Source organism: Salmo trutta, chromosome 31 (genome assembly GCF_901001165.1).
Source record: "Salmo trutta chromosome 31, fSalTru1.1, whole genome shotgun sequence".
In the NCBI taxonomy this organism is placed as follows: Eukaryota; Metazoa; Chordata; class Actinopteri; order Salmoniformes; family Salmonidae; genus Salmo; species Salmo trutta.
The window spans coordinates 10,177,805-10,190,381 of NC_042987.1; the positions used below are offsets into that span (position 1 = coordinate 10,177,805).

General features: G+C 45.7%; 1 protein-coding gene across 5 annotated transcripts in view; it reads right to left on the reverse strand.

The window, feature by feature from the left end:
* The window catches only part of cdh24b (cadherin 24, type 2b), a 123,525-nt gene that overhangs the window by 58,969 nt on the left and 51,979 nt on the right, over positions 1 to 12,577 (reverse strand). For all 5 annotated transcript variants that reach the window (XM_029725130.1, XM_029725131.1, XM_029725133.1 and 2 more), the window contains exon 2: positions 7,926 to 9,740. In XM_029725130.1, coding sequence (XP_029580990.1) covers positions 7,926 to 9,479 — 1,554 coding nt within the window. In that variant the 5' untranslated portion in view covers positions 9,480 to 9,740. The remainder of the gene's footprint in view (positions 1 to 7,925; positions 9,741 to 12,577) is intronic.

Below are 12,577 nucleotides of genomic sequence, written 5' to 3' on the forward strand. Positions count from 1 at the left end.
TCTTCTACCCTTTCTACCCCCCCCCCCCCCCCCCCCCCCCCAGCACCTGCAGCCTGAGGAAACAGCTGAGCGCGGGCCAGGGCTCTGGAGCCATGACAGGGGCTTAGAGAGAAGAGGCCTAATCTACCCAGTGACACATAATTAAAGTCAACACTACGAGACGAGATGCTGTGACAGAGAGTCTGATCATCATCGGACGCTTTATCCCAGCTGGATACTCCAGATAACCAGCTGGCCCAGAGGGGTAGGGCTCTGGTCTGTTACTTCGCCCCAACCATCCTCGCTCTACCCCCCCCTCCCCCTTCCTCCACTACCCTCTAACACCAGAGTGGCTTAAAACTTCACAAGGCAGACCTGTTTGTTAGTGTCTTTTTGTTTGAAGTGTATTTCCGAGGGTTCAATTCCAACAAACCTGTGTTTAAGTATTTGAGAAATTACCTTTTTCCTACGGCCTCATACAATCACATCATAGATTTGGGTTCAGTAAAAACACCAAGGAAACTCCCCTCACCGGAGTTACACTTGGCTTCCGTGATTTTTTGGGGTCTGGTTTCTTTCTGATCTTCCTCTCTAAGTGTCAACAGAACAGCAGGTATGGGTCAATCGTGTGCTTAGTGAGCAAGATCGATTCAAGCCTTGTGTCTGGCCTGTATTGGAGTCTTTATTTAATGTGGTTGTGTTGTGGACAGTTTGTCCTGGTCTGTTGTGATCTGTTGTGATCCCCCCACCACCACTTTAGCCAACATTTATTATTCATCAGTATTATTACCAGACCTTATCAACACAAGCCTCTTTAATACATACTATTATTATTCCCTGCCACCATGATACATTATTCACAACAAAACTGATTTGAGCTTTTATCTCTAGACTACGCAAATCCTGCTTTTGATTATCATAATCAGCTGATATATGAGAGAGAACCGTGTGGTGCTTTAGTGCAGATAGTTTTTTTATCGACTAATGCCCATTCTGATGATGTATACTTCACATCATATTTTTAGCAGCAGGGCAAGTGGCAACGTGGGAAAAGGCCACCGGAGGCCTACTGTAATTCACGTCTGTACATTTAAAGGGCAAATCGCCCACATATATGCCACCGTGTGCCACTGCCAAGAGGACTGCTCCTTGCCAATGGGATTTTAGAGAGAGAAGAGGGGAATAGAAAAAATGGGTCTGGAAGTACTGTTCGACAGTTTTCCCAATCATTTTGCATCAACCTGTTTGTGTGCATTGGGTGCATTTGTGTATTTTTGCAAATGAGTGTGTGGATCTGTCTGTTGGTTATGCATTGTGTGTGTGTGTGTGTGTGTGTGTGTGTGTGTGTGTGTGTGTGTGTGTGTGTGTGTGTGTGTGCGCGCGTGCGTGCGTGGTGTGTGTAGAGAGATCGACACAGCGCCCTACCCCATCCCTCCCCTCCGACCCGACCCGACTCACTGGCCTCCTTCAGGGGCAATGGGGGAAGTGGAGCGGATGGCCATGCAGTCTCACTCTCAGCTCAGAGGCCAGTGAACAAATATTAGCTCAAGGTCACGAGCTGCACTCACACTGGGCCATGCATAATCAGGAGTTCACCCCAGCTAAGACCTTCACTTCATATAACCACGACTTTACCCACGTGATGTGTTTAATTTGATCAAATCATTTAACCTGGATAATGCTTTTAGCTCCATAATAGCAAAATTAACCCCCATGTGGGTTCAACTGTATAATAACATGGCTCACCTGGCTAACAAACCATATCACATGGTTGTATACTTAAATCACTATTTCACCTCCATACATATCTTACTGTACGTTATATTCTATACATGTGCTTTACGTATATTTCATACTGTACATGTTAATGGTACGGTTGAAATGTATGTAATCATGTCATTTTTTTATCAAAGCTTTGAGTTTTGAAATATAATATGGCCTGAGAAGAACAATACTGGCAAGCCAGACATAGCCAATATGGTGTCACAATGTACTAGGCATACCGCCCCACCATCTTGAGGTAAAATGGTGGTACACCATGACGGGTATCATTGTGAGTTTCTCCAGGTAAAATACTCCCTTCTCAACATTAGAGACTTAGCTATGGTAATGCTTTAAATTCATACACTCACTTTGCAAATTTGCTCGACATTATTCTGAGATTAAACACAGGCTATAAAAAGAGAAAGGAAAGCAGAACAAAGGTAGAGAAAGGCAGGCTTTTGTACGCTTTGAATTTCACCTTTAATAGACTCTACAGTTTCTCCTCACGCTCTCTCCCTTTCTCTCTCACACGCTCCCCTCTCTCTCAGCTCCCACTCAGCACAGAAGTTGTTTGAATTTGCTCTCCACGGGTTTTTTTTAATATTAAACCACACTCTCTCTCTCTCTCTCTCGTTTGCTCCACTCCCTCTCCCCTGCCTCCTTTCTTTATTCTCTCCATGCACGCTGCCTCTTCCCTTTCCTTACTTTTACTCCTTCACAGCCTCTCTCCTCTGGTCTCCCTTCTCTCTGTCTGGTTGAGTAGGGTTGATAGACTATGAGGTCAACTCTAGAACGCGCACGCTTCTTTCTTTTATCCTCACATGCTCTTCCGCTCTGTTAGTTGTACGCCATTAACCTTTACACACTTTCTTTCCTCATTTTCCCTCTCTGCATGTCCTCTCTGCTTAAACGCTTCCCCCGTTTCCTCCTTCTTTCCATCCCTCCTTCCTGTCCCCTCTCTTCATCCCTCCATTCTACCCTTTCTGGTCTCCAAATCTGCCTTCGCCCCAGTCCCATTCCATCGTCCCATGATCCCCCTCCTCTCTCTCTCTCTCTCTCTCTCTCCTTCTCTCGCTCCCTTCCTCCCTCCTTTATCTCTCTCGCCTATCGCTCTCTCCCTCCCTCCATCTTCCTCCTCTGTCTCTAATTGCTCTCTCGCCCCTGCTGTGCTTCAGCCCTGAGGCTAAATGACATTCCCAGGGAGAGAGGAAACGTAAGAAAACACAAAGCCGTTTGGAATGAGACATTTTAGGATTATTATTGATGAGCTTCCTGCCAGCAGGTGTGTGCTGTAACTGTTGCCCCCCCTACGAGCTCCTCTTCTCGTTTAACTCCCCTGCTTTCTCTCTTTCTTTTCCTCGCTCTTCGCGCATAATGAGTTCCTTGTGCATGCGTATAATTGTGTTTCGTGACTTTGTAGGGGCATTTGTGACCTATTTGTATGCGTGTGTGTGTGCATGTGTGTGAGTGCATGCGTGCGTTTGTGTGCACAGCGGTTGCTGAGTTAAACCAACATGTTGGTCTCCATTTAAGGGACAACGAGGAGATGGTCCCCCGCTCACAGCCAAGGAGCCAATGAACAAAGAGCTGTGAAACACTGAGTTCCACACAGCCCTGAAAAAAAACCTGCGACAGCCACCAAATACCACCGCCAACACAACAAAGACTACTATCCCCTGCCCACACAAGACATACTAAACACTACTACCGCCGTCGACATATAATGCACTTAAAACTGCCTCTCACAATCCTGATTGGTTCTCGTCTTATGGAACGCAGAAGTGTTATACAAATCCAAAAAGATAAAGATTCAGAGTTTATTCATAAAGATCCCTTTTTAATCTAATATTTGTTTTTACAGACAGATCAGTTCAGAGTGTTGTGTGTGCATGGAGAGTATTATGACCTAGGTAGGTTGTTTTGGGGGACAGGGATCGTATAAATACTGATCAAATCTAACCAGCCCATCTCCTATTTCGCCCCTGGTTTACCAATGACGCGCTCCAGACAGCTAGAGGGTTTTGAGTCATGCAGGTGAATGACAGCTCAGGCAGCGTAGATCGAATACGCACTGGGCTCGGCAAATAAATACTTTTAAAATGCCATTTCAGCTTAGTGAGGCTCACACAGAGAGAGGAGAGCAGTGTTAGAGTTCACTCGAGCACTACTGAGGCAAACTCAAACCTTTGCTACACGCCCATCGACTCTGTATTCTATCAGTATTCTGTTTCACACTGGCACCGTTAGAATCTTAAAACCCCATTATAGAACATGTGATGACAACGTCAATTAAATTCATAATTATCACATGGCTGAGATGCTGGCTCCCCCAGATAAACATAGACATCTAGCGCTGTGCTATGTACAGACTTTCTGCCATCAAGGTACTGTGGCATTAACCATGTTTTATGTACAACAATCCATGTTTAGGGCATGAGTTATATATAGCAGTACAGTTGGGTCTGAAATGATTGACACCCTTGATAAAGATGAGCAAATATGACAGTATAAAAAAATAAAAAATGATTAAAATACTGAGCAATATTGTATGCTCGAAAGAAAATTGGGAAATTATATTATTTTATCCTAATAGAATTGCTCAGAGAAAGATATTTTGTTTAACAAGCAAATATCTAATTTCGACACCAAACCCACCGCTGGTTTGCAAGGCCAAAGAGGTCTATTTTCACGTCATCCAACAAATGTTAACGACTGGAGTTTGCTAAACGGCATTGGCACTTGGATTGAAACAGGTGCTTTGGTCAGATGACATGAAAATAGAGCTCTTTGGCCACACACACCAGTGGTGGGTTTGCCGTCGAAATGACAATGCATGAACAGAAAAGAACCCTCTACCTACTGTAAAATATGGTGGTGGATCGTTGATGTTATGGGGCCATTTTGCTCATGAACTTTACCCAGTAACAGGACAAAAACCTGGTTTTCTCTGCTAGTGTCACTTCCTGACCAGTATAGAGGATTATTTGTATTATTTGGTCAGGGCGTGGCAGAGGTATGTTTGTTTTGTATGGTGGTTTTTTTTTGTGTATAGCTTAGAGGGGTGTGTTATTTATGTGTTCCGGGGTTTTGTGGTGTATGTTTTAGTATGAGTAGGTTCTAGATTAAGTTTTCTATGTGCAGATTTGGTTGCTGGACTCTCAATTGGAGGCAGGTGTTTCTAGTTGCCTCTGATTGGGAGTCCTATAAGTAGGTGTGTGTTTTGTTTGTCACTTGTGGGTAATTGTATGTTAGCACTGCTTTTGTTTAGCCTGCTACACTGTTCCTGTCATGAGTTTTGTTTATTGTTTTTTCCTCGTGGTCACATTTAAAATAAATGATGATGAGCACGCAATCCGCTGCATATTGGTCCACTTTGTCCGACAGCGATTTCAACATATCTTCTGACGAAGAGGTTTGTGACAGCTAGGAGGCTGAAACATGGCCTTAAGTGGATCTTCCAGTAAGACAATGACAGCAAGCACACTTCAAAATCCACAAAGAAATGGTTAATTGGCCACAAAATAAACATTTTACAATGGCTATCTCACTTTCCGGACTTGAAAACCATTGAAAACCTGTGGTTTGAATTGAAGAGGGCAGTCCATAAGCACAGACGGAGGATATCAAGGACTAGGAAGGATTCTGTATGGAGAAATAGTCTAAGATTCTTCCCAATGTGGTCTCCAACTCATAAAACATTTTAGGAAAAGGCTCAGTGCTGTTATCTTCACAATCATTTTGACCCCTAACTTTTTGAGAGAAAAAAGTATTACTTGTTGAACAAAACCTCTTTCTTTGATCAATTGTATTAGTATACAATAATATAATTTGCCAATTTCTTTGAGCATACAATATAGCTCAGTATTTGAATTATTTATTATATACAGTCTTTTTTTTGCTCATGTTTATCAAGGGGGTCAATCATTTCAGATCCTCCTGTATATAGCAATATATAGTAACATGTGTGTGTGTGTGTGTTTGTGTACATGTCTGTCTGTTTGTGTGTGTGTGTGTGTGTGTGTGTGTGTGTGTGTTTGTGTGTGTGTGTGTGTGTGTGTGCGTGTGTGTGTGTGTATGCACAGTGTGTGTGTGTGTGTGTGTGTGTGTGTGTGTGTGTGTGTGTGTATGTACAGTGTGTGTGTGTGTGTGTGTGTGTGTGTGTGTGTGTGTGTGTGTGTGTGTGTGTGTGCGCGCGTGCGTGCGTGTGCGTGTCTTTGACGGCTAAAACCTTGAACTGCAACACATCTGGCACAAGCACCGGCAGTCTATACAGTATATCCGTCATCACAGTCTCCATCATCGAACCATGATCATCTCTCTAATAAGGAGACGCAAAGCATCATGTCCCCATTGATCTACAGTGTGTTGCAGCTGAGCCTGCTGCCTGTACAGCCTGTAGCCTATACTGGGCCAGAGCAGGAAGATGAAACATTCATATTAAGATGTATAAAAGCATTATGCATGCATGTACAGCTCTGATACACTCTGAAATAAATGACACACACACACACAATTGGTGTTCTGGGAGGACTCCATGTGTCAGCGATATCATATGGCACGTGTGTGGTCTGGCTGTGTTCCCTCATAGAGCTCAATACAATCTGCAGGCGTAAATACCTGCTCACCAGAGCATATTGGAACTAATGACTTACAATGCTGGCCATCTGTACCGCTGGACATTCAGCTCATGCATTTTGTCCTTGCCCGTTCTGTATCAATTTGGGCAATTTGTCATCCATCATACATCATGTACTGGAAGGCCTGATTGAGGTGCCCATATTAACCATTCCCTAATAGTCAGTAGGCTACTTACAGACTCCGGTCTTAGTCGGAGAGGGCCCCTGCCTGACAGCCTGTACAGCTAGATATAAACCGTGAAGCAATTTTGCCTAAGCGTTTGTAAAATAGGATCTGCAGACAGTGAGACATTTCCCACAGAGCGAGGCTTCTTCTCCCCTCTCTCTTTTTCCCCTCAGTGCTGTCTGACAGCCCGCAGCACTCACACGGAATCATTACTATTCATTTACTCAGCAAACTGGCCACACTGACTTATACATTAGCCATCTACAGCGCAGCGTATCAACACAGTGCAACTCTAAGGTTAAGTACAGCGAGAGCTTGTGCATGCTCATGTCCAGTCAACATGGCCTAAGTCACATCCACAGTAGTCTTTGGAAACCAATGGAGCAGGATGAGTCGGCTACACGATTGCTTTAATGAATTACCAGAGCGAAGGGGGAGAAATACAGCCCCTGGTAGGTATTTTGAGGTGGTTCATATAGTAGTGATAAATCTATGTTTGTAAGGTGTATCAAGGGCAGCAGGTAGCCTAGCAGTTCAGAGCTTTGGGCCGGTAACCCGAAAGATCACAGGTTCGAATCCCCAACCCGACAAGGTGAAAAATCTATTGATGTGCCCTTGAGCAAGGCACTTAACCCGAATTGCTCCTGTAAATCGCTCTGGATAAAAGTGTCTGCTAAATGACTAAAATGTAAATGTAAATCAACCTGATTGAAATATCATTCCACCGGACCGACTGGACTGCTGGCCACGAGGGAGAAGAATTGACAGGTCCTGACCTGGACTGTAATGAGAGAAAACTTTTACTACTGCCTTCGGGATCAATTATGTCATGAGAAACTGAGCCCATTAATTCTCATGAAGATGTCAATTCCCATTGGTGTGTGCAGATTGGTGCTAGTCATGACTGGTCCCAGGGGCCCGTATGGTTGAAGGGGTTTTGTTGAGCCTCAGTGCCTCATTGATTAATCTAACTCTTCATGAGGATTGGAGGGCACCACAGTAGACTGGTCTGCTGTAAATCAATTCCAATTGAAGGTTTACGACACATACAAAACGAACCCTGCAGCTGCTGAGGACAATGAGATAGTACCACCAGTGTACATGAAGAGCATTAATGTTGGTTAATGTTAGGGTTGAATTAGGACAGTTCAGAACTTGGGCCTCTTCAACTCTGGTCTTGGAGTTGGTGTGCAGGCTTGCCCAGCATTAACACACCTGATTCAACTAATCACGGTCTTCAGTCAGGACCCCGATTACTTGAGCCAGGTGTGCCAGTGATAGGGTTGAGAGTAGGAGTTAGAGTTGGAGACCCTTGGCTGGAATAAGTTACACATAAAGTGATTCAGAACTCTAATGAATAGTTAATAAAGGTTCCTTACCCGTCCGATGAGCACCGGTTCAGGCCCGCTGTACTCTTCAATCACAAAGAACTGGTTCCAGATCCAGCTCCTCCTGCTGCGTGACCGAGTCCCCTCCCCATCCATTTGACCACGGCCCTCCTCCTCATCCGCCTCTTGGAACACCAGGCCCCGCCCATTCCCGGGATGGGACTCGACTGTCACCCCCCCACCGGCTGCCTTGTCCTGGCTGAAGCCCCAGTGTGTGTCTGGGTGGAGTTTGAGGACATGGCTGCTATCGATTGGCTCTGTGGCGCCACCTTCAGGGTCTTGAGTGGCAATCGGGCTGAGGATTTTGAGTCCTGGTGCGGCTGTGTGAAGAAAAGTCTCCTTATGGGAATCCCCTGCCACAATCCCAGTCCCCTCTCCCTGGGGCTGCGAGGTGAACACTGAGGGAGGGCCAGCATTTGTCTGAGAAGAGATGCTTGAGGGGAGATGCTTGGCCGTGGCCGGAGGGTCAGTCTTACTGATCTTACTGATGGTCACCTCCCTGTCAGTGTCGAGACTGACCTCATTCATCGGTGTTGACAGAGGGTGAGAGGTGTGTTTGCTCTTCCAAGTGACTGTACTATCTACACCCCTCGTCTCAGAGTTGTCTTTTCCCACACCAGAATCTAGAGTGACTTCACTTAAAGTGTGAACAACCTTTTCTAGACTTGGATCAGGATTTGTGACAGGGTTTATATGCGGCAGTGCAGTTGGATTGTCCAATGCGAAGTGGTTTTGAGTAACAGCCAAATCTTGCTTCTGTAATTTTAGGGCCTCCATTGGGCTGTGATCCACATCAATCAAATCTCTCTTTCTGCTTCGGCTACTCTTGCTCTGAAAATGATTCAGACTCGGAACACTCTGCATCTGTGAGTTCACAATCATCACCAGGTTCTCTTTTGACAGCAGTTTTAGGACACTGTAGCTGCCGGTCACATTTAATTTTCTGGTTGAATCCATAGTGAGTCCTTTGCCTTGCAGCCCTGTGGTGTGAACGCTCAGATCTGGTCTCACTCTGGATCGGGAAATGGGTTTGAATCTGGTTCTATTGGAGTGTAGGTCTGGTCTATGGTGAACTAGGAATACTTTCTCCATCCTCCCTGTTTTGGTGGGAGTCCCAACATTATTGGTACCGTTCTTGATCTTTTTAAGTTCTGTCTCCTGGACGGATTCCCTGTTATTGGGTGACAGAGTTGATTCTCCTTTTTTGATAGGGTTTTCTTCCAAGTCCAGAACTGGATTAGGTTTAAAAGCCTGCCTCTCCTTATTAGATGGCATGGCTGCATGATTCTGGGGTATTTTGGGGTGAGAGATAGAGCCACTATCACCCCCCAGGTCATGACCAATTGAGTTTCTAAGAGTCACCATGGGCATTACGTTTGAATTCACGCTTGAATCCCATTGGTCCGCTACTCTGTTCTCCCCTAGCTTCAGCATGTGAGTCCCGCCCACCCCTCTTCTCCTGACAATCTTAGTGGCTGAACCTTCTCCCATAAGCTCCTCCCACAGACACAGTGAGATCAATAGGAGCAGATTCCTGGTAATCATCTTGTCCTGTGGTGAGATGTCCTAGTTTGAGTGATGCTTGATGTAAGGAAATACTTGTTTTCCGGTTGTCTTCATTCTCTCCTCTATTTCTCTTCCCTTGTATCCTCCCTTTCACTCTTCCATTACGCGCCCTTCACACTGAGATGGAGGACAGGTGCCGCGTTGAATATCTTTCTCGATCTATTCACAGCTCCTCTCTGCTGGTTTTTTTCCCCCTCTTGCAGAATGTCTCATTCAGTTTCCCACGGAGGGTTGAACACCCTAAGAGAAAGGATAAAGATAATTAAGTTAAAACTTTAATCATCCCACTGTGTTAATTAAAAGTGGAGCGACACAGCAAGGTAGGTAGGATAACTCACAGATGAACAAGCAGGACAGATCAACTAACGGGGCAGAAATCACATTTACACAAGCAGCGGTGCGTCACACGGCATAGTCAGATAGTTGTCGTTACACTGAGTGAGGAAAGTGTTCGGTAGGTCGCACTGTGTTGCCATGCGCAATACTGATTTGTGCTCTTGATTTTGTGCACTCTTGTTGTTTAGAGCTTTGTGAGTTTTGTAGTGTTTTTGTTTAACTATGTGCTGTCTTGTGCAGTGTAGTGCGTTGGTGTGCATGACACTTGAGCAGTGTTGTTGTGCAGACAGACCCTGTCAGTACATCCACTGGGGCATGAATGAAGTCCAAATAATCCCAAAAGACTGCTCCTTCACCCTTTCTCCCTTCCTCTCCTGCCCTCCTTCCCCATTTAAACAAATCGTTTTTTCTTAAGAAAAAACCTTACACTCCCTCCTCCTCCTCCTCCTCCTCCTCCACCTCGTCTATTTCTATTACCACCTCTCCCACTCACCACCCGTCTCTCCAGCTCTGCCTATCTATCCATCGCCGTCTCTCCATCTTTCTCTGCCCCAGGTTTGTTTTAGTATGCTATCCCTTCCTCTGCGCGCCTTTCCTGTCCTTTCCTCATTCCCTGTCAATCATGATGCTGTCGTAGCGTCCCTCACCCTCCGTGCTCTCTCTCTCTAACTTCAATCAATCAGCCAACCCTCTCCCTTCGACGGCCCAGTGACATTGGAATTGACAGGTGTCTGGCATCCATCCCGACGACACAACATACCATTATAAAACCTATACAGTACTCATATATCAAGTGGAACATTTCATATTCACAATCACAGTATTTACTGACTATAGGTACCGCGACACAAGTTAACAGGGTATCATTCATTGAATACGTCTGTGTGTATTTTCCGGGAGCGCTACTACACGTGTAGGCTAGTGCAGTTCGAAGATCCAATCAGAACGACCTCTCACCCAGGCTCAATGACACCCGCTCTGTCCAGGAGGAACATATTGTCAGGGAAGTTGTCGGCCAGGCGGCCGTTGCCATGGGCACCTTGTTAACGGGCTGAGGGCAGGTAGCAGGTCAGAATATCGATGCGTGGTTGTTAGTGGTTGGGAGAAGGGTTCATTACTGGTGTCTATCTGGGATGTTGTGTCAGACTGTGCTTTCCCAGTGACTTTATGGGGTCAGCGCAGTCCTTCAACTGATCCACGTACGTACCTGGACTGTATTCTGCTGCGGCTCAGAGTGGCTCAGAGGTAGACTATAGAGCGTGACTCATTGTTCTAACGAGTGGATGATGTAACATGCAGTACCATACACTGGTGGAAAACACGGCATGTGCTACTCATGATAATAGGTCGAATGTGTTACTCATGCCGTGTCTCATGGCGATATACCTATCAATATACACCCTCATTCTGCTCCAGGTGATGCGCTTGATATCCCCCACGGTATCAGCAGGGGAGACACAGGCTGGTTGTCCCTGTGCTCATAACTACAAATCTGGAGCCTCCGGAGGGTATTTTCCTCATTTCAAAGTTGTGGGATATCGACATGTGCGAACGACATTGCTCTCCAATAGACTAATCTCTAATAGACATATTTCTACATTCAACACAATTCAGAGCACTGTCCAGGTTATAATCACTGTGACAACCAACCTGTGTGATCACCAGGCCCTGGCTCCCTTACTTCCTCATCCAGACGCTGATGAGCTATTGTGTCCCTGGGATGAGAGCAGCTACCCCAGAGTGAACGGCTCCTCACAGTGGGTTAAAGGTGAGTAGGGGGCATGCGGTATGTAGACGGTGAAACACCCTCTCGTCTTTTAACTTTCCGCTGCTTCCTGCCGTGTTCCATTTACCCCCTTGGGTGCACAGAGTTTCTTGCTGAACTGATTAATTGGGGCCATAAATATCTTAATTAATTTTTCCCTTCCTTGGGCCCCAAACTCAAACGATCGTTTGGTTCGTTAGTATTAGAGGCAGATCTCCACCATCGATCGCAGGAAGCCGAGTTGCAGTGAAGGCTGTCACCAACTTAACGAGACTGAACATTTTAATTACGATTCACCTCCGTCCGTGCTGTCTAGCACTCCTTTCCTCTCTGGAGCCCCATCTCTCACACAAACGCACACATATATATATAAAACATAGCCATTCTCCCCTAATTCCATACACAAATATTCATACAAATACTCTCTTCTCAACACACACACTGCTAGACTGCAAGAAATTCACGGCCACACACAAACAACAACAAATATGTGTGTTGTTCTGTTCCGGGTAGAAAGCTCAGGGGACCGCCTCTGGACCCACAAAAGTCAGAGAAGAAAGGGAGAACTCGCCTTTCTAAGAAAGGTAGTCCAAGAACAGTCGCCCTTAGAATTATGCATGGAGAAACAAACAACAGAGAGAAGAGGAGATAGAAGAGGCAGCCACGAGCAAAACAGGCCCGTCTTGGGAGACCAGCACTACGTTTTAAGAGCATAAAGCCATTGAACACACATAGCCCAGGACTTGTCTTGAACCTCAGCAGATAAAAGCAGACCTGTCAAAACGTGTTGAGCTTTATTAAGCAGCACAGTGAATCTGGAGGATGAGGAGTCATTCCTCCTCGCTCCTCCTCAACGAAGAAGTTGAGGATAAATCTGTGCAGATGGAATTCATCTATCCATGCCCTGATTGTGTCTGGGCTGCAGGTGAAATCTGTCACAAGACGGTAAACGTGAGCGGCGAGCATCACAGCTGCA